Here is a 21,847-nt window from a genome sequence, read left to right as displayed (position 1 = left end):
TTACATTTAATTTGATGTTACATATTCAGGCCATCCTGGGAGGGGAAACACTGGTGTGCTGATATGCTCTAGGTGATTTCTACTTTGTTCAGATCTCTCCCACCTCCTCTGTACAAATATGCAATGAAATCATAGCAGGTGGAAAGAAATCACTACTGTGATCACAAAATTCAAGGCTTGTAGCAAATTCCCCACTGTTAAGCTATGTCCAATCAATGCCCAAACAAGTCACTTCAGTCCTTGCAGTAGAGCAAAAGATATAGCCAGCTATTGGCTGTCAGGTAGACACACACTTAAGGAAGCCATCTGAAAATGTGGTAACAATTTAGAGCTCTGACTACTTTAAGTATGCAGAAAAACACACAATCTCTTATAACTCACAGGAGTGGATCATGTATATCTGTATCTCTACTTGTAGCTAACTCAATAATCTACACCTGATTTAATGAACTCCTGGGCTCTGCTTTCATGTGAAAATTTTTAAATCAATCTTTTGCAACATTTGTTCATAAAAGGAAAAAGACAACTGGAAACACCTCAAGTATCCACTGACAGGACAAAGGATAAACTGTGGTATTGTCCCATAATCTATCAATGTTCAGCTGTATACAAAATATGGATGACATTAAAACAAAAACAAAAACAAAAACCTAATGCTGATCCATCAATTATGGAAGTGGTAAACACATGCATGTACATACAATATAATCTCATTTATATGAAATTCAAAAACAGGAGAAGCTAAACAATATACCATTTAGAAATGTATCAGTAAAAACTGTTTAAGTAAGTAATGATTAATTCAAAATTCAGAGCAGTGGTTGTGGAAAGGGAGATATAATTATGGAGGGACATAGGACTTCTAAAAGTTTTCTCTATGATTTATTTCACACACACACACACGGGGTTTTTTAAAAGTACTCCCCCTGGGAAGGGGGTGGGGGTGGGGGAAGGACTGGGATCAGCAGATACTAACTAGTATACATAGGATGGATGAACAACAAGGCCCTACTGTATAGCACCGGGAACTATATTCAATATCCTGGGATAAACCATAATGGAAAAGAATATGAAAAAGAATGTAAGTCTATATATATAAAAGAGTCACTTTGCTGTACATCAGAAAGTAACGCCACATTATAAATCAACTATACTTCAATTAAAAAAAAAAGTATTCTCCCTGTCTCCTCCTCTGGATTTCTTGGTTGATTTACTGAGAAGAACACAAAGAAGCAAGAAACTACTGCTGGAACACGAGAAAACAAGTTTTGGCTAGGCCACACATAATAAACTTCATCCTTCATGTTAGTGCTCTTATCTTGTGCTTCTAAGGCATTTCCCCTGAATTTAGCATTTCCTCTAGTTTCCTCTATTTTGCATTTACTAGTTAAAGTCAGGTATATTTTTTGTCTCTACACTATATCTTTTAATAGTTTTTTCATTACTAAAGTTAATGAAATCAGTTAAGAGCAATATAGGAAAGGGATAGGAAAAGAAGGGATAAGAAAAAAAGCTACAAGGTAGCTTAAATAGGCTCCCCTGGTGGCACAGTGGTTAAGAATCCTCCTGCCAATGCAGGGGACACGGGCTCGAGCCCTGGTCAGGGGAGATCCCACGTGCTGCGGAGCAACTAAGCCCGTGTGCCACAACTACTGAAGCCCGCGTGCCTAGAGCCCGTGCTCTGCAACAAGAGAAGCCACTGCAATGAGTAGCTTGCGCAACCGCAACGAAGACCCAACACAGTCAAAAGTAAAATAAATAAATTTTAAATAAATAAATAAACAGGCTCCCCCAACTAGTGGTGCTGTTGCTGAAACATATGAAAACCAAAGAACATACAGAATTAAGGGGACCAAAACATAAAAAATAAGGATTCTCAAGTATTTAATTACACTAATCATCCCTCAAACAGGCTATGCAGAATTGCTGTCAAAGAATTCCTTATAAAAATTGATGTTGTGACGTGTGAATATTTTGTCTGTTAGAAATACTGAATACCATTCCACCAAGAAAAACTACATAGGTCCAAGATTAAATTTCTTAATCTTTTATGAGAAGAATATAGCAGGCAGTCAGTATTTAGCTCAAGGCCACAGCTCCTCCTTGTCTAATTTCTTACAGTATATTCTTCCCTGGTGTGAACCCTCAGTAGATTAAAGTTTGCCACCCTAGGCCCACTCATCCTCAAATTCTTAAAAATGAAGAAAACACCTTTCTCTATATTCTTTACAAGAAACTGACCACTGGCTGCCTTCCATGGGCTTAGAAAGTTCTCTTGTGTTCTAAGTAAAAAGAGTCCCCTTACTTAAATTTTTCATCTCAGGGAATTTCCTATTTCAGTAGCATTCTTGAGATTTTTCTGTACCTCTTTAAATGGAATCCAGCTGCTTCCAGGCTTTGCAGGGTTTGATGGTGTCTTCAGTTTTTCTAGGGCATTTTCTATTGCATCACCGTAGTTATCCTGAAACCACTTTTCATGAGGTGTTTCTGCAGGGGCCGCCGTGATGCTCCTCACATGCTCCAAAGCAAACACAATGGGCTTCATCAAAGCCGTGTGCTTCTCCCGCATGATTGCAATTTTCTCTTCTCTGACCAGAAAGACGTAAAGAGTTCAATACAAACAAGGAACAATTTAATTGTCAAGTGTAAGTAAACAGTATCAAAGAATAGTCAAAATAAAGTAATAAAATATAAGCAAGGTAACTGACTAAAAACAGCATTGCAAAAAATCCAGCATATAAAAGAGGCGCCTTCTCTTTTCAACAAGTGGTGCTGGGAAAGCTGGATATCTTCTTACAAAAGAATGAAGCTGAACTCTTACCTTTTACTATATGTCAAAAAATAAGTCAAAATGGATCAAAGACCTTAACATAAAAGCTAAGGCTTTATTTAAAACTCTTAGAAGAAAACAAAAGAAAAAATTGATAAACTGGGCTACATCAAAACTAAAAAATCATGTGCATCAAAAGACATTTTTTTTTGACTTCCCTGGTGGCGCAGTGGTTAAGAATCCGCCTGCCAATGCAGGCCACACAGGTTCGATCCCTGGTCCAGGAAGATCCCACATGCCACAGAGCAACTAACCCCATGTGCCAGAACTACTGAGCCCACGTGCCACAACTACTGAAGCCCATGCTCTGCAACAAGACAAGCCACCGTGATGAGAAGCCCGCGTACCACAACGAAGAGTAGCCCCTGCTCTCTGCAACTAGAGAAAGCCCACGTGCAGCAAAGACCCAACACAGCCAGGAATAAATTTTTTTTAAAAAAGACTTTTTTTTTCACTCAAGAGAGTGAAAAAGACAATGCATAAAACAGGGGTAAAATATTTGCAAATCATGTGTATGATAAGGGATTAATATCCAAAATATTTAGAGAACCCCTAAAACTCAACAACAATAAAACAACCCAGTTCAAAAATGGGCAAAGGATTCAAATAGACACTTCTCCAAAGGAGATATACAAATGGTCAATAAGCACATGAAAATATGCTCAACATTATTAGTCATTAGAGAAATGCAAATCAAAGCCACAAGATACCATTTCACACACATTAGGATGCTACTATCAAAAAGACAGAAAACAACAAATGTTGGCAAGGGTATGGAGAAATTGGAACCTAGTTTACCACTTCCTCTACAAGTTAAACATAGAATTACTATCTGACCCAGCAAATCCACTGGCTCACACACAATTAAAAGCAGGGACTCAAACAGATATTTCTGTGGTGATAGAAGCATTGTTTACAATAGCCAAAAGACAAGAGCAACTCAAGTGTCCATTGACAGATGAGTGCATAAATAAAACGTGGTATATCCATACGATGGAATGTTATTTAGAAGTAAAAAGGAAGGAAATTCTGATACATGCTACAACATGGAATGAACCTTCAAAACATTATGATAAGTGAAATAAACCAGACACAAAAGGACAAATACTATATGATACCAGTCACACGAAGTACTCAGAATAGTCAAATTCATAAAGACAGAAAGCAAAATAGTGGTAACCAGGGGCTGGGGATAGGGGAGAAGGGAAGTACTATTAAATGGGTACGGAGATGTTCGGGATGATGGATAAGTTCTGGAAATGGACATCACACTGTGAATGTACTTACCGCAACTGAACTGTACACTTAAAATTAGTTAAAATGACAAACTTCATATGTATTTTACATTAAAAAAAAAAGAGGCAGCTATGTTTTTGGAGTGTAAGTATATGAAAACATACTTGCGTAAGGTATTGTTGTTCTGGACTCTCTTCACCTCATCTTCCAGCTGCTGAATTCGTCTCAGGACATACATGTGTTGCTGTAACAGAACTCCCAACCAGAGCTCATCCCAGAGAACAGTGACCCTGCGCAGCTCAGCCACGAGCATCTGAACCTGCACACACGGCACATCCAAATATGCTCATCTACAAATCTACACACAGCACAGTTCTGCAAACACTGGATATTGCAAGTGAAATGTGTGCATCTTGTTCATTAACCAATTAGAGAACCTTGATCAGTGATTCTATCAGTAAAGATTTATAAAACCAATTTTGGTTATTTTAAAAGCTTTACTCCTTGAATAATATTTCTGTAACAGTTTTATGGGTTTAGTTTTTAGGTGAGTTTTTTTGGGTGGGGGGGGTGGTGACAATAAAAATTTATTTTAAAACATATGAGTTGGTTTTTTTGTACCTGTAACACCATAGTTGGGTTTGCAGAGGACAGTTTATCTACAATTTTGCTGTAGCAATCCTGCATCATGGCTTGGTCTTCATTCAATCCACTTTTAGGCTCATCCTTATTGCTATCTTGAGAAGCAGGAGGACTTCCTCCCTCACACTCAGAAACTAGCAATTCTTCTCCTTGAATATTGCCAAGTAAAGTTGGAATTGCAGAGGAAAATTTATTTCCTAAAGTGAAATGGGAGAATAAGGTATAATTTGGATACTTCTCCATGTGCATATGTTGAGTTAGGGAAAACATCAATAATGTATTTGATCCCAGAGCACTCATTTAACTAATTTTGCCTTCTGTGCACTAAGCTGACAAAAGATCATGGATATTTTGCCTTTTTACAAGTTCAGCTTCTATATTTATTAATATTATAAGCTAATAAAAGATAAATGGGGGGGGCTTCCCTGGTGGCACAGTGGTTGAGAGTCCGCCTGCTGATGCAGGGGACACGGGTTTGTGCCCCGGTCCGGGAAGATCCCACATGCCGCGGAGCGGCTGGGCCCATGAGCCATGACCGCTGAGCCTGCGCGTCCGGAGCCTGTGCTCCGCAACAGGAGAGGCCACAACAGTAAGAGGCCCGCGTACCGAAAAAAAAAAAAAAGATAAATGGGGGAAAATATAATAAATGAGTCTCAACAAATAAAGTGTTCCCCCAGCCAGAGCCCAGAACTTATTTTCCATCCTTGTCTGCCAGTTAATTCAGCTAGGTGAACCTGAGATTTCTCCAAGCCTTGGTGGGTTACTGTGAGACTGAAGATATCATGTAAAGCACACATCCTACTGCCAGACATGGTAGTTACTCAATAAATGGTGTTATTATTGTTACTATTATTATTATGGAAAAATTACAAACTCTATCAACTCTGGAACATAAAGCTCAAAAAATTTTACCTAAAAAACGTTGTTTGCAAACTCATTTATACTTAAAGTAGCAGTATTTTAAAATTCCTTACCTGAAGCCTGTGATTCACTACTAAGCGATATGGTGCCCACTATTGCAGGATACAATATGAGATGTGGGGAATCTTGAGCCACACGGCAGAGAAGGTTACAAATACTTTGGCGCACATACACTTCAGGGTGGTTTAAGCGTGAGAAAAGTTGTGGAATAATTCCTTCAGGATAAGAAAGAAAAATACTTTAAAGTTATTAAAAACAGTCAACATGGTGGAGGCAAAAGGATAAAACTTGATATATGTCAGCATAAGTTCCAAGAACCTCAAATTTCTCCCTGTGATAGCAAAGAACCATACACAATAGTTCTTGATTTGCAAGTTTAGTTAGGGTACAGAGCTATAATCAAAATCCTAAGCAATTCAAAAATGTTATAGAGAAATATATTTTTGTGAGTGCCTGTAAAAGAAGGCAGAAACAGACAATTTTTTCAAAGGGTATATGAAAGTTTTTGAAACTTATTCTTACCACTCTCTCCAAAATTCCTTTTGTATATAAAAAGCTTCCGCCTCTCAGCCTTCCATTTCTCTGAAAGGTGGGAGGGAAGTGGTATAACAAGCAGTCCAGAGTGTCCTATGAACTAATATAGCTATTTCATAACACACTCAAATAGTAAACATAGAGGAATTATTTTTTTTGGCCACGCCACTTGGCATGTGTGATCTTAGTTCCCTGACCAGCAATTGAACCCATGCCCCTCTGCAGTGGAAGCGCAGAGTCTCAACCACTGGACCTCCAGGGAAGTCCAGGGAACTATTATTTTTCAACAGCCTTATTATCTTCTACCCAGAAATAATTTTTCCTGAAACATTTAGACTATCACCTCTCCACGGCGCAGTAGGTGTTGTTTCCAAGCCATGTTCCAGATACTGCCTAAGCTCTCCAGCATGCTTCACAAGCAATCTGAGCAATCGCAACGTGGCCATCACAATCACGTCGTCCGTGCTCTGCTCTGCTCTGTGACTTAAATGTAGCCGAGGGTCATCTTCATCTAAAGGAATCTAAGGATGAAAAACAAAAGGAAAAAATAAGACAATTCAGAATACTGCTTCCATCTACGAGAAAAGAAATTTCAAATAAACTTTCCTAACAGAACACTGTGCTACCTACCTGACCAGCATTGAGTTTAAGGAAGGTAAAATATGCACTGCAAGACAGTTTGTACAGGCTGAAGATTCTATCTACAACTTTCCTCCACACTTTAATAACTCCTTCTGTTGCACTTTCATCAAGTTCTGAAAGCCATGGGCAGCTTGATATTAACTGACGCCAGATAACATCAACCATGTCATCTTCCTCATTATCTTCACTTTCTGTTATCTGAAGTGTTATATCTTCATCCTGAAGAAAAATAGGGCAAAAAAAGTTGCTATTTTTGGGCACAAATTAAAAAAGGGAGAAAGGTATGTGATTTTCCTAACATATGCAAGCATTTTCTCATTTATGAAAGACCAAAATACTCCACATTTAGTGTTATACATATTAAATCAATGTTACTATGCTTCTCTTTATGATATACTCACTAATGTAGCTAATGATGAAGGATATAAGCATTTAGCAAAGATCAAAGATTTTGATTTGGGGAATTTAAATGCTTCAGAGTTACAACATAATACTCTGCCTGCAGAGAATTACCTTACTCTCTCTACAGTACTGCACATGTACTTAAACACCAGCTTTGACAGACACTGATATATGCTGAAGTCTAGAGCAAGAACTAAGTCAACACAATTTTATCTCAGCAAATAAAATGCAAACTTCTAAAGTCTACAACTAAATACTTAACAGTTATAACATTCTAGAATTCACAGAACTTTGAGAGGGGCGGGAGTAAATGCTACAGACCATCTAGTCCGCTGGTTTTCAGCTATGGCTGTATATTTAGAATCACCTAGTAAAACTTCAATAAACCCTCCCATCCCCAACACATACACAAACGTTCCATCCAGAATATGTGAAGGGCTTAGACACTGGCATATTTTAAAAGCTTCCAAGCCAGTATTAAGAATTTCTGATCAGAAGAGCAATTAAAAGAGAAATCTACATAAAACAAACTTTGCCTTTTTTAACAGGACCCTAAGGAAATGACTTGATTTCTCAAGAAATCACATTCTTCTTATTAGAAAACTACTTTAACTCACTTTCATCTTATCAAAGTTTCATTTGAAACAAAACATTTAATCAAGTATATGTGATTTAGAACAGTGAACTTGACACTATTTCCCCCAAACACTGTATCATGTTTTTCTTGCCTGAATCCCCGCTGGCCGACAAACAGCCTGACCAAGAATACCATATATTCTCTCTTTTTCTTCTTCGGTTATAGTGTCTGGGAGCAGATTCTGAACTTCAGATTTTTCTCTAGGCAGCAGACGAACACCTTCTCCCTGACTATAAAAATAAAACAAATCATCAGTATTTCAGCAACCTAAACTTTGCCATGTCAGCAGAGATTTTAAATCTCTAGTTTGTGGGCTTCCCTGGTGGCGCAGTGGTTAAGAATCCGCCTGCCAATGCAGCGGACATGGGTTCAATCCCTGGTCCAGGAAGATCCCACATGCCGCAGAGCAACTAAGCCCGTGTGCCACAACTACTGAGCCTTTACTCTAGAGCCCACGAGCCACAACTACTAAGCCCATGTGCCACAATTACTGAAGCCCACGCCTAGAGCCCGTGCTCCACAACAAGAGAAGCCACTGCAATGAGAAGCCCGCTCACCGCAACCAGAGAAAGCCCACGCGCAGCAACGAAGACCCAATGCAGCCAAAAATAAATAAAATAAATTTATAAAAAAAAAAATCTCTATTTTACAATGCATTAAATAAATTACACATTTCAACATACATACCTAGCATTGTCAACCACCTTTCTGCCCCACCTGTAAGCCCAACTAGCCAACGCTGCCCAAGATTTGGCTACTTCAGGCGCCTGTACTGAAGATAGGTGATACAACTGTCCCAAAATGAAGTCAGGTTCTCCAACTCCAATATGTACTGCCGTAGTGGAGAAAAAAATAACAATGTCACATTCATAAATTTCTAATGGCATTCCCATTAACATTTTAGGATTTTACTATCTGCAAATAATAAGTTCTATAATGTTATATGGTACATAATTTGATAAAGCACACATTTGTATTATGCTTTTCTAAAAGGCTAATATGTTGAAATGAATCACTCAGCTTCCCAAGTAAGCTTAAATTATCACCCTGTAAAACACATCAATGTCTTTCATGATACTGAACTTTACAAACAGTTCAGGTGTCAGATGTGTTCTAGAATGTCTTGTATTTTGGATCTGACTGGCCATTTCCTCACAATTAGATTCAGCTTAAACATTCTGGCAAAAATGACAGATAGGTGATGAGTATACAATTTCATTCAATCAAAGATTCATGAGGTAAATATCTTTATTTCCAGTTTAGAAGTGAAGAAATCTCCTGCTATAGTGCCACTTGCCAATATGAAGATTTATAATGATCACAAGACATATCCCTTGTGAATAAAGATGGCTACAGTACATAGATTAGAATTACTTAGTAAGACCAATGTAAGTAACTACAATTCTAGGCTTCACAACAACAAAATGAACGACATGAACAAAATTCTCATGTTTCAGCAAAAAGGTTAGTTATCTCCCAATCTGTAAAACCTGGACAACGGTGCCTACCATAACAGGCACTCAAACACTGAATGAATTAACTATCCTATTTGTCGAGTACCCTTCTGTTACTAGCACTAGTGTCAGGATGTGAAACTTGAACCTTTCTGTAGTTTCTGTGCTCCACCAGTCAACGGGACCAGAGGCCACTATTCTGTAACTTTGTTGTTCCTCCTAGCATGAGGTAGAATTTTAGATATCACAGGCAGGACCTTACTGCCAGGAAAAACATCAAGGTCCATAAAAGCACCATGAACTGGGGAGGTGGGAAGTATGGCCTTGGAGGCGGAGTTCAGTGACTTCCACAGTGGCATCAGATGCTAAAGAAATGTGCTTTAGTCACTTCTGGGCAATATAATATACTAAATTTCCACAGAGACAGTTTTTGTGGCCAATTATAGCCTGCCTAACACTGTAGAATTTAAAATAGGGGGAAATAACTTCTAAAATTAATATTTTAAAGCTAATCAAACATATCCTACCTGTAGATTCGCTCTCGATCCGAGGATACTCTTCTTCCATTGTATTAACAGACGGTAGTTCAATTAGAGTGAGTATGTTTTTAGATAAAGTAGAAAGACCTGTCAAGTTCTGCTGCTGCTGAGCTCTGTAAACCTGTTTCAGCTGCCCTGAAATTTCCTTCCATTCTGCCTGGATCCATTTAGCCAATGTCAGAATTGACTTGGCAACAGCATGTTCAGCCTTGGCAGACTTGCAGAAAGATATGGCGCAGGAACTCAACATCTCCATTGCGTGTGTTGACTGGCCTATAAAAAATCAAAACACCAGCCCTTAGAAGCCTTAGAAGCAAACAAATGACATTTTTCCAGGATAAAGTAATATTTTAAATTCAGTGATAACCAATGATCTCTGGAAACATTTCCTACTTTAATAAACAATAACAAAATTACCTCTTTTAAAAGCACCAAATTGCAGAGGTAAGTCAATTACACATAACTTACTCTTCAGGACCTATTTTCTGCAACAGTTGAAAAAAATCAACTTTTCTATTATTGCCTTACACCATACACAGTAACATTCACACACATGATTTTTATTATAGTCGCGTATTAATCATAATTCATTTTACTAACCTGCTGTATATAGCAATTTGGTTTTTTCAATGTCAAGTTCAGGCCCCCATTTTTCATCCATTTGACCTTGAGTTGATAGTTTTTTAAAATGCTGGACCAAATCCTGCGCAGTGGTGGTCTTTCCCAGCTGAACCTCACTACACTGTGCCAGCAGTCTTGTTGCAAGTGACACATTCCCCCGTTTTCTAGCAAATTTTGCTGCTGTTAGACCTAATTCCATGAGATGGCTTCTAACTGGAATTGTTTGTTCTGGAGAGAAGAAAATGTTTTATTAGTCCTTGCCTGGTCTAATCCCAGATTGCAGAGAAACATGGCCAAAAAATTTCTTCCCCAACTATTCCCTTCCCCAACTACCTCCCTAAATAAAGATAATTCGTTTTTCATCATCTTTAAATCCCTAACAGCTAGCATAGTGCTTGGCATACAATAAACAATAAATGTTTGTTAAAATAAATGTATACAACAGAGTAGACAAAAGTAAAAATCGTTCAGTATAAGAAATTTAACTTTTGGGCTTCCCTGGTGGCGCAGTGGTTGAGAGTCCGCCTGCCGATGCAGGGGACACGGGTTCGTGCCCTGGTCCGGGAGGATACCGCGGAGCGGCTGGGCCCGTGGGCCATGGCCGCTGAGCCTGCGCGTCCGGAGCCTGTGCTCCACAACGGGAGAGGCCACAGCAGTAAGAAGCCCGCGCACCGCAAAAAAAAAAAAAAAAAAAATTTAACTTTTTAGCTTCTGAATCGTTTTAGTATAAAGAGCCTAAGCCAAGGGTGAGGAATGAGGGTAAGGCTAGACCATCCCCTCTTCTTGAGTAAGTACCCTCTGCCCTTCTACCATGCCATTCTCTCCTGGTTTACTCCTACCTTTCTGAAGAATCTTTCTCAGTCTCCTTCTCATCCACTACCCATCCATTATAATTGGTGTTCCTCGGGGTCAGTCCTAGGCTCTCTACTCTACTCTGCATACTCTCCCTGGACAATATCATCTGCTCCTGTGGCTTCCATTACCATACAAATGCTGATGACTCTTGAATCTTCATCTCTAGCCCAGACCTGACATCTGAGTCCCACCTGCCTACCAGTCACCTATACTCAGGTATTTCAAAGGCACTTTAACCTGTGTTACATGGAATCCGTTTTCCACCACCCTCCAAAGCTACTTCCTTCTCTGTTTTCTCTTTCTCAGGTAAAGGCACATGATCAACTTGGCTACCTAAGCAGGTGCCTGGCAGTCATCTTAGCCTTTACTTTCAATCCTCGTATCACATCTGCTTTTTTCTGTCCCTACTGCTACTACCTTGGTTACCTTTAGCAGGGACTTCAGCCTAACTGGTCCCTCTGCCCCCAGCCTTAGCCTCTTCTAATTCATTCTCCAATCTGCAACTGAACTGATCTTACACAAAGGTAAATCTGATCACTTAACTTCCCTTTCAGGCCTTCCCACTGTCCTTCCGATAAAGCCCCAACTCTGAAATTTGGCTTATGAGGCACTGATGCTTACACTGCATTCTAATCTCAATCTCATCCAGCTTCATCTCTTCCCATGCTCCCTTAGGTGAGAATTGAGAATTGAGTCATCTAAGAATCTTTTACTACTGCTGCTGGACTTCACACATGATATTTTCTCTAACTACACCAGTCTGCCTTCTTTCTCATCTCTACCCGCCCCTTGGCTCAGCTTAAATATTACTTCCTCCCTGAGTCCTTTTCTGATTCCTAGGATTAAATCGGTGCCCTTGTTGTGCTATTTTAAGCACCATGCATGTGCACTTCCATTTAGCACACTATATTGCTGCTCCTTGCTTGATGACAATTTTCCCTGCTAGACTCCAGAATCTCTTTGGTCCTAGGAATGCAGAAAAAAGGCTTGTCTTGTTCACCATTACATCCCAACTTAGAGCACAGTACCTGGCACAAAGCACATATTTTGATAAACACTTGCTGAATAAAGAAAGAAAAGTAAGGAGGAGTGAGGTTCTGTCTCCAAATGTAACTACTGGGTTACTGACTTTTTCTTCTCAGTTCTAAAACTTATTCAATACGGGAAGGATGGGAAAGGAGATGATATTTGTATTCCTATTATATGCCATGCTCTGTGCTAGGGCTTTTATATACCTTGTCTCATTTCCTATAATCCTTACAAGAATCTCATGAGTGGGGCAACCCCCATAACTGAAAAGCAAAGCGACTCAGAAGTTTAATGACTTGCCCTAAGGTCCCTCGATTTGCAAGTGTTGGGCTAAAGATCCAAACCCAGGTCTATCTGGCACTGAGGGTCCAAGTGAGTCACAGTTGCCAGTAATCACCCTGCATATCCCAGCATTGGCTTACTTAAAATTTAATACTCAAATTTACTCGGTAACCCTAGCGACCACATTTTTGACTAATTCTACAGAATTCTGGCAACTTTTCTGTATTAGAGCGAAAAGGAAATTGCTAATATCCCTTTAATATGACATTTCTTTCTTAAATATGAGACCTATGAATATTGATACAAATACTAATTCTCTAACTATTCAATTGAAGCATTTAAAACATTCACGGTACATTGTATCTGACAAAGAATTTGAATCCAGAATATTTAAGTCTTATGACTTCATTAAAAATGGCTAAGAGTTGAACACTTATAAGATATACAATGGCCACTATTCAAATGAAAAGATGCTCAATATCATTAATCATCAGGAAAATACAAATAAAACCACAATGAGATACTATTATATTCACTCCAGTGACTAAAATTAAAGAACCACTATAGCAAGTATGTAGATGTCAGAAGGAGTGTAAAATGTACAATCACTTTATAAGAAACTGCCGAACTATTTCAAAAGTTAAACCATATGACCCAACAATTCCAATCCTAGGCATTTACTTAAGAGAAAGGCAAATATATATCCACCCAAAGACCTGTACATGAATTTCACAGCAGCTTTAGACATAATAGCCCAAATTTGAAAACAATTCAAATATCCATCAAAGGATCAATAGATAAACAAATTGTGGTATATTCATACAATGTATATTCATACGATGTATATTCATACAATGGATACTACTCAACTATAGGAAGGATGGCACTACTGACACATGGAACACAGGGAACCTTAAAAAATAAAATGCTGAGCAAGAGAAGCTAGACACAGAGCATACTGTACCATTTATAAAAAAAACTTTAGTAAAGATGAGTCTAATCTATAGTGATTGGAAGCAAATCAGCAGTTGCCCAAGACAGGACAGATGGGAGAAATGACTGGCAAGAAGCATAAGGAAACCTTTGGGGGTGAGATAAATATGCTATATCTTGACTGAATTGGTGGCTACACAGGTGAAGAAATGTCAAAAATCATGAACTATACACTCAAAATGTGTAATTATATCTCAACAAAGCCATTTTTTAAAAAAAGCTAATTACCTTTTATTTTCTCCAACAAATGACTCTGGTACATGGTATATCTTAATGCCTGCATCCACGGCCTGACATCATGCTGTTTACATGAACGCAAAGCTTCACTGAAGAGTGGGATAAGACAGTCCTGCCAGAGAAAAACCAAAACTACTTAATGTAAACAGGCTCCTTATATGACCCCACAGGTCAGCTACTTCAGATCTACTCCAGATTTATCTATTAAACGCTCCCCTTTCTTCACTGTATCTTCTAATTACAAGAGAAAACAACACGCTAAAGAGAAAAACCTATGTTTTGCCAAAAGAAAAAACTTTTTTCAGAATATTAAGTCTAATTTATCATTGTACTTATCAATAAAGCAGTCACATTTTGATAAAAAAAATAAACAGCTCATTTACTATAAAGCAGAAGCTAAGTTACAGAAAAACATAAAACTACTGCTTCATAAACAGATTCTCAAAGATTATTTCCCTTGGGAAGGGCCCATCTTCGGTTAAACTTTACCCTATTTGGAAGGAAGAGGCACAGTCTCTTCTTTTCAGTCAAATCTGAAATTTATATAATCTGGTATACATTTACGTAACCAACTCCTCTTCCATAAAAAGGGAGGGAGGGAGGGAGGGAGGGAGGAAGGAAGGAAAGAAGGAAGCAAGGAAGGAAGGAAGGAAGGGAGGGAGGGAGGGAGGGAGGGAGAAAAAACCCTAAGCAACCAGCCATCCTTGAGATTATACATCTTAGGTTCCATCTTCCTCACATACTTCTCCAATAAAAATTTGCCTGAAAATGGAATTTTAGATTTCTGGATTTACTTACTAGCTTGTCCAAAAAATGCTACAAATGCTATTTTTAAAACGTGAAAAACAGCCTTTGTTCCACACAAATGCCTATTAATGTTCAGAAGGATATCCTGGTTAAAAATACACATATACACACCTCTGTTGAAAGTCTGCTAGAAACTGTGTTCTCCAAAGCAGAAGAGCAATACAGCTGTAAGGTACTTAGAACTGGCAGAGACTGTGAAACCGTTAAAGTAGAAAGTCTCAGTGGCCCAATAGCTATGCGGCAGGTTTGCTTCAAGTACTTCACCACGTTTCTGAAAGAAAATATTTACTGCTAATTAATAAATAAGATTTTCCAACTTGTAACCACTAAAGGGATAAGGCAGTGTGATAAGATGCTACTATACTGGCATCCAAAGTGGGGAAAGAAAAAGGAACTGCCTGCTCTTAAGTAAAATGACACAAGCAAGTCAAGATATCAATATTAGCTTTTGGGGATATAAAACTTTTAATTTTACTTAGTTTCAACCTCTGTATATTAGCAAGTGACATTCACATATCATACGACTTCTACAACTAAAATGAAGCTATCATGACTAGCGCTGCAGTGATCTGGTAACTGTCTCACCCCCACCAATCTACACACATTTACCATAAGGTACACATAATGCATATTTACCTCCTTAGGATTTCACTTACTCAGTTATAGACTGCCACTTCTGGTCTTGTTCTATGTGGTTTAAAGCAGTTGCCAAACAAACAGAACTTCTCAACAACTGAACTTCAATGGACTTCTGAAGTTCCCTTGGATCTGGACTTAACATGTTAGGAAGCAGTTTTTTCATATCTACAGAAATTGAATAAGTTCCACTAAGTTAATTCGCTTTTAACAAGATACCTTGACAGTATTAAAAAACAATCACCAATGAATACCTCCTTTCATGTTTAAGTTCATATTTAAGTTCAGGCAGTTTCATATTAAGTTCAGATACTATGATTACGCATTTCTGGTAGCTATTTAAAAATACTTCACATAAAATAATACCTCAGACCTCTCAAAATGAGTTCAAAGACTCAAAAATCAGTAAGTCAACCTACCACTTAAAGGGGCAAACACTGAATTTAGCAAGTCAACGTTAACACACAAAATATTCATAATACTAACTTCAGTATTACATTTTACAAAATGCTCCAGTTGTGACAAAGAACTTAATTAATGAACCACATCAAGATGTCAAGCAAGAAAAATATGTAAACACAACTTGCACTTTTTCAAAGAAAATGGCTAGATAAATCTCTAAGTGTTACAGTAGCCTTTCTTAGTTTGCTTAATTTGAATTAAACTATTTTTTATTTGCTAAATCAAAGGTAAAGGGAACAGCCCTAATTTTTTGCTTCACACTCTGCCCCAAAAAATGTACAGAAAAACTTCCAGATTTTCCACTAAAATATACTGTCAAACATTTTAAACAAGTTGTTCATTAAAATACTTAATTTTAAAATTATCTCAAATACCTATTTTTTCTTTTGATCCTCCAGCAAGTAGATTGATATTTTCTCCTGGTAACAATTCTAATTGCTCAGTACATTCAACAAACTCTCCAGATTCAAAACTGCTTAGTGATCTGTAATTAAAATATTGGTTAGCTCGTTTTACACTCTATCCAGCCTGTGGAACCATTCAAAAATACAGAACAAATTCTAGAAAAAGAAAGCAGTTATACAGAATTCCTTTGATGAAAGTTCCTTCCACGTAGGCCACCATTTTATTTTTACTTTGAAGATGTGACTACCATCTTAATTAGAGTGGCAAACTGGAAAGTCATAGCTACAGACATTCAGTTTAGCATACTCAACCCTCCATGTTTCCTTCCTCTTTTTGCAGTCTGTTATCCTTGGGGGCCCGACCAAAACACTAACAGTAGAGCTCTGCAGGGCAACTTCAACATCTAGTTCTCCCCAAGCTACCACTAAATTCCCTGCATGGCCTCACTGCTCACCTAAAGCGCAAGCCCCAGTAGGTCTCCTATTCTATGAATCTCAATCTGATATCCTACTCCTGCCTTCTTTCATTGCTGGCCTCCCTCCTCCTCTCCCTTTTCCACTGTTTCCTGGAAGCTGTTTCTCTTCTTTCAAAGAATTTTTCCTTCCCTTCTCCTCACCTTACCTGAAAATGGTACACCTCTGGAACTCCTTCCGATAGTCTGTAGCTTCAATGCCAGGATGAGGGCCTTACCCTCCTAGCAACCCACTGCTACTTCCAGATCTTGCATTCTGTTCCCATTCCTATTACAGCTGTTCTCCAACCAACATGATGATTTACAGTTTCTCAATTTCCCTCTTTTCCATTAATCTCTCATCTTTTCCCGTCCCTCTCACTATGTCACCTCCCTTACATTTCCAGCACTGAACATAGCACTGGAAATGTACATCACTTGACTGTACCTGCTTCTACCTTAATAAACCCCAAGCTTGGATCAATGCAACCACCAGCTTCTCAGGTGAGCCATAATCACTTGGCACTGATGAACTGTCTCGGTGTGGTGACCAACACACTTATCATTTCTGCCACCACAGAAACGGCAGGTCTGCTGTGTCCCCACTATGCTCTACAATGCCCTTGCACTTTCAGCTAATGACTGACACCTCAGGAAAAAAACAAACACAGACTGTTTTCATTTTCTCTACCTTTACCCCCCAATCCACATGCACTCCCCAAACTGTATATATCCAACTTTAACTGCTTTCCTTGAGGCACAGGAAAGGTGGAGTCCAGTTAATCCTTCAATCACTCTTCTTTACCCTGCTTCTTCAACCTGTCTTCTTATGGCTCCTTCCCCAAGGCTTAAAAGAACATTTAATCTCTCCAATATTTATAATAAACACACAGTACTCTGTTCCAGCCACAGCGTTCTTTCCTTGACTTCATTACCCAATTAACCTAACTAAAACTTCATTTTCAAGTTTCTCCACCACTCCACAGTATTCAACCTGGCTGCTTCTCCTTCTCTCTCTACAAAGCTCTTCTTGCTCAAAGTCTATGAAGCTCCCGACAAGGATGACTATTCCTGTCTGGTTCTTCTGCATCTCTAACATTGCCTTCCTCAATGTCCTTGTGTTTTCTTCAGCGGCTTCTTCTCCCATCCCTTAACAAAGATGCTCAAAAGGACTCTAACCATGGCCCTCTTTCTTTTTCACTCACTCTTCTCCAGAGCATTATCTGTGGTTTGGTGGTTTATGAAGGCTCTGGAGTATAAAGAATGAAAAAGAAAGAGGACCTGTAAGTATCACCTATATACTAATGATTCCCCAAATCTCTCTCAAGCTCAGGGTTTTCACCTTAGTTCCAAATCCAATTCTTAACTGCTTACTAAAACAATCTTGTCTGCATATTTCACATACTTTAAACATAGTTCATTGTTCTCTGTGTGTTCCTACTTCAATTAATAGCATCTGTTTTCCTCCCTCTACCTCTGCCCCACAGATCAATGGTCTACATGCGTCCATGCTGGCCCTTTACCTCCAGTCTCCTGACAACCCAGCAGAGTGGGGCAGTAAGTCAGATCATGCTATGCCTCTCTTACTCAAATCCCACCTAAGACTTCCTACCTTATTGGGAGTCAAAGTCTTTTTCAGATTTCCCACCTACTTCTCTACCCTTATCTCCTATTATTCACTCTGCTCCAACCACAGTGGCTTCCCAGGCATTTCCAGAACACTCCAAGCCTATCATCCTTGCATCAGGTCTGTTTCAAGTCTGTGCTCAAATGACGTCCTGATGGCATTCCCCAACCTAGTCTGTGTGTCTCCTCCTCACTAGAAGGTCAGCTCCTCAAGGGTTAGAATTTGTGTCTGTCATACACAGTGCTACACCCCAGTGGCTGGCACTCAGTACGTGCTCAATGCAGAAACTACCCATTAATTCATTTACTCACTACAAGCTGAGCTCCTTGATGGTGAGGACAGCTAATGACCCTTATCATCCCAGCAAAGTGTCTGGGACACAGCCTGTACTCAAATTTCGAATTAAGAGATTAATAAATGCAGAGAGGAATAAGGGAAAAACAAAAAAGGGAGTTTAATTTACAAATGTCATAAACTCTGACCTCTTTATAATAAATGTTTTTGATATATTCACACCTAGTTTAGAAACAAAGCCATCAAACATTATCCTTTCTAAAGCAGTGGCAAATTTCTCTTTATATTCATCATGATTTTAGAACAGGCTCTGAGAATCAATACCAAATGACTGTTTCAACATAGAAATCTGTCTTCCCATTGCATGAATACCCACCTCACCTCTAATGTTGGTTTTTCATTGTAGTCATTTTTAGAATGGCAGTATTATTAGAACTATAACCATCTTGCCATAGTAAATATGGACAATTTTAATATTTTTCTGCCATAAAAGAAGACTTTAAATTTACTGAAAATTTGTTTAATGGGGTAAGAAATCCTTACTTTATGTAGTTGAAATCAGCTTTTAGGTTGAGAGAAGTACTGCTGGTACTCTTTTTCAAGTCATGGATAGCATTCTGCCATTCCTGTACAGCAGTCCAATCAGCAATTGAAATGTAGCACTCACATGCTTTATTTCCCAAATAATTTATAACCTCAGGAGAAGAGTCAGTTGGTTTGGACAGCACAGTTTTTCTGGATTCACCTGAGTGAAAGTATTTCATAAAATAGAGAGAGAGACCCAAAGCGGTTATAAATATTTCAAAGAGCAAAGAAATCTAAAAATATACAGTAAGATCATGAGCACAAACTATTTGACTACAACTTTTTATTTAAACCCTGAATGCTCACCATTCAAAGAATGTTTGGGGCTGGCACTGTTACGCCCAGCATTAGCCAATGTGAGAACAGATTTGTCGAAGCTGGAGATGCAGCAATCAACACCTGTCATGGCACACAGGTGCTCCTGGTACTCCACAGAGGCCTTTTCAAACCTTCAACACAAGTTCAAACAGTCTTATTTTTTAATTATCCACATACTTCATTTCTAAAAAAACTGGAAAGAATGAGTTAATCAATTGAGCTGAGACAATGAGTTGATTATTCTGTGTGGGGTTGAGCAGGCACAAAATTAGATCTCTTCCTCACAAAAAATGAAAATAAGTTCAAAAATCGTTCAATGTTTAAGAGACAGTATAAAATAACTAACAGAATATATCAGTATTTAATCTCACTGTGTGCAAAGACTAAATAGAAAAACAAACACAAGAAAAAAAATACATAAAGTTAACAGATCTAATGACATCATAATTTGAAACTTCTGGGCATCCGAAAAAAAAAGGGACTTCCCTGGTGGCACAGTGGTTAAGAATCTGCCTGCCAATGCAGGGGACACAGGTTGGAGCCCTGGTCGGGGAAGATCCCACATGCCGTGGAGCAACTAAACCTGTGCTCTAGAGCCCGTGAGCCACAACTACTGAGCCTGCGTGCCACAACTACTGAAGCCCGCACACCTAGAGCCCATGCTCCGCAACAAGAGAAGCCACTGCAATGAGAAGCCCGCACACTGCAGCGAAGAGTAACCCCTGCTCACCACAACTAGAAAAAGCCCCCACACAGCAACAAAGACCCAACACAGCCAAAAATAAAAATAAATAAATAAATTTATTTTTTAAAAAACATGAACATTAAAAACAAATTACCAATCAAGAAGTTAGCATCAATAATCTTGGTGTATAATAAAATCTCACAGATCAATAACAAAAAAACGAGAGGCCACAAAGACATAATCTATGTTTTTAAAAATCACAAATGGTCAATAACATATGGGGAAAGTTCTATTATTAATAAAGAAATGTAAATTAAACATTTTCACTAATATGGTGGCAGGGTTCTTGTTTCTCAGTAGCCCTCTGTATTCACAAACGTGCAGGGAAGAGGTGTTACTCTACTGTTAGAGATACAAATTGGAACCATCTTTTATGTAGGGTAAATTAGCAATAGTTTATATCATATGCCTTATGGTCTATAGCCTTTCTTCTAGTAAATCAACTTGTAGGAATGCATTCAAAGAAAATAATCACAAACAAAAGCAAAGAACTAAGTACCATGGTGCATTAAGATTAGTAAAAACATCACAAATAACCTTGCTGTCCAACAATAAGGAACGTTAAATTATGGTGCATTCCCAAAAAAAAGAAAAAAAATGTGTTGTTAAAAATCACATCGTAGAATATTTAACACGGCAAAATATTTTTTTAAATATTGCCGAGTAGAAAAAGCAAAATCATGAGACCAGCAGAAATACTGCTATTCTGTGAAGAGGATAAAAAACTATATATAAGAGAAAAAAGAACTAGAAAGAAGGCATATATGTACACCAAAACTAACAGTTACCACTAAGAGATGGAATTATGAGCCATTCTTTTATTTTCCCTACATTTTCCAGATTTGGTAAAACTTACACAAGCATACATAGAGGCACTGAATGAGTTTACCTAGAGCAATGAGTTTGAACATTTAGTGCACAGAGCTAATGAACAAGAACTCCGGCCATAAAGGGCAATTTGTATCAGACTCTGACATAAAAGGTTATCAATTAAGAATCAACATTAAGTGTAATTAACATTTAATTACAATGTTAGTCAGTAATACAAAAAAATTTAACATAGAGAAATCCTATCACCCATTTCCTTCCTTCCAACTTACCTCCCTTCAGCCTGTTGGGCCACTGAATTAATCCAGAGAAGATTTTTTCCAATGACCGAAGATGACCAGGCAGCAATTCCCTGTATAGCTTCAGGACAATGAAGTTCACACAGTGCTTCTACCACCATCATGATAGTTACTTCCAATTCATTCCCCTGAGAGTGGCATTCAGAAAAATCAATCACAGACCTCAATACCTTCAAAATTCAAATCTCTACTAAATTTACAACTACCGATCACAATCTAAAGCCTGAAGTCAAATTTATTTAACAATTATTTTTACAACAATGAAACTGCATTATTGGAATTACCTAAAATGTTACCTATAATGTAGATACAAAGGGCGGTGGTGGTGATGGACCTTAATAGCATATGCGCGTCAGTCTTTACAAAACAAACTTAAACATTTAAACTGTGGCATCTTTGGGAGTAACACGTGAGGTAAATATAAAACAAAAATTAAATAACCATGAATTAAAGAATGCTTAATTTTATGTCTTTGAATATTGCCTACTGACATTACCTTAACTAGTAAACATGTGCAATTTTTGGATTCCACTTAT

General features: G+C 38.3%; 1 protein-coding gene across 2 annotated transcripts in view; it reads right to left on the bottom strand.

The window, feature by feature from the left end:
• The window catches only part of SMG1 (SMG1 nonsense mediated mRNA decay associated PI3K related kinase), a 97,404-nt gene that overhangs the window by 27,436 nt on the left and 48,121 nt on the right, over positions 1-21,847 (bottom strand). For both annotated transcript variants that reach the window (XM_082857250.1, XM_082857249.1), the window contains 17 exons: positions 21,285-21,439; positions 19,428-19,570; positions 19,080-19,281; positions 16,134-16,243; positions 15,318-15,465; positions 14,773-14,932; positions 13,846-13,966; positions 10,438-10,686; positions 9,826-10,110; positions 8,532-8,676; positions 7,936-8,074; positions 6,794-7,024; positions 6,507-6,684; positions 5,683-5,844; positions 4,688-4,905; positions 4,231-4,385; positions 2,366-2,588 (listed from right to left, as the gene is read on the bottom strand). In XM_082857250.1, coding sequence (XP_082713376.1) covers positions 2,366-2,588; positions 4,231-4,385; positions 4,688-4,905; positions 5,683-5,844; positions 6,507-6,684; positions 6,794-7,024; positions 7,936-8,074; positions 8,532-8,676; positions 9,826-10,110; positions 10,438-10,686; positions 13,846-13,966; positions 14,773-14,932; positions 15,318-15,465; positions 16,134-16,243; positions 19,080-19,281; positions 19,428-19,570; positions 21,285-21,439 — 3,024 coding nt within the window. The remainder of the gene's footprint in view (positions 1-2,365; positions 2,589-4,230; positions 4,386-4,687; positions 4,906-5,682; positions 5,845-6,506; positions 6,685-6,793; positions 7,025-7,935; positions 8,075-8,531; positions 8,677-9,825; positions 10,111-10,437; positions 10,687-13,845; positions 13,967-14,772; positions 14,933-15,317; positions 15,466-16,133; positions 16,244-19,079; positions 19,282-19,427; positions 19,571-21,284; positions 21,440-21,847) is intronic.

Source organism: Leucopleurus acutus (genome assembly GCF_964270905.1).
Source record: "Leucopleurus acutus genome assembly, chromosome: 16".
Taxonomy (NCBI): Eukaryota; Metazoa; Chordata; class Mammalia; order Artiodactyla; family Delphinidae; genus Leucopleurus; species Leucopleurus acutus.
Note: the sequence above shows the minus strand (reverse complement) of the source record. Positions and strands in the feature narration are given on the sequence as shown.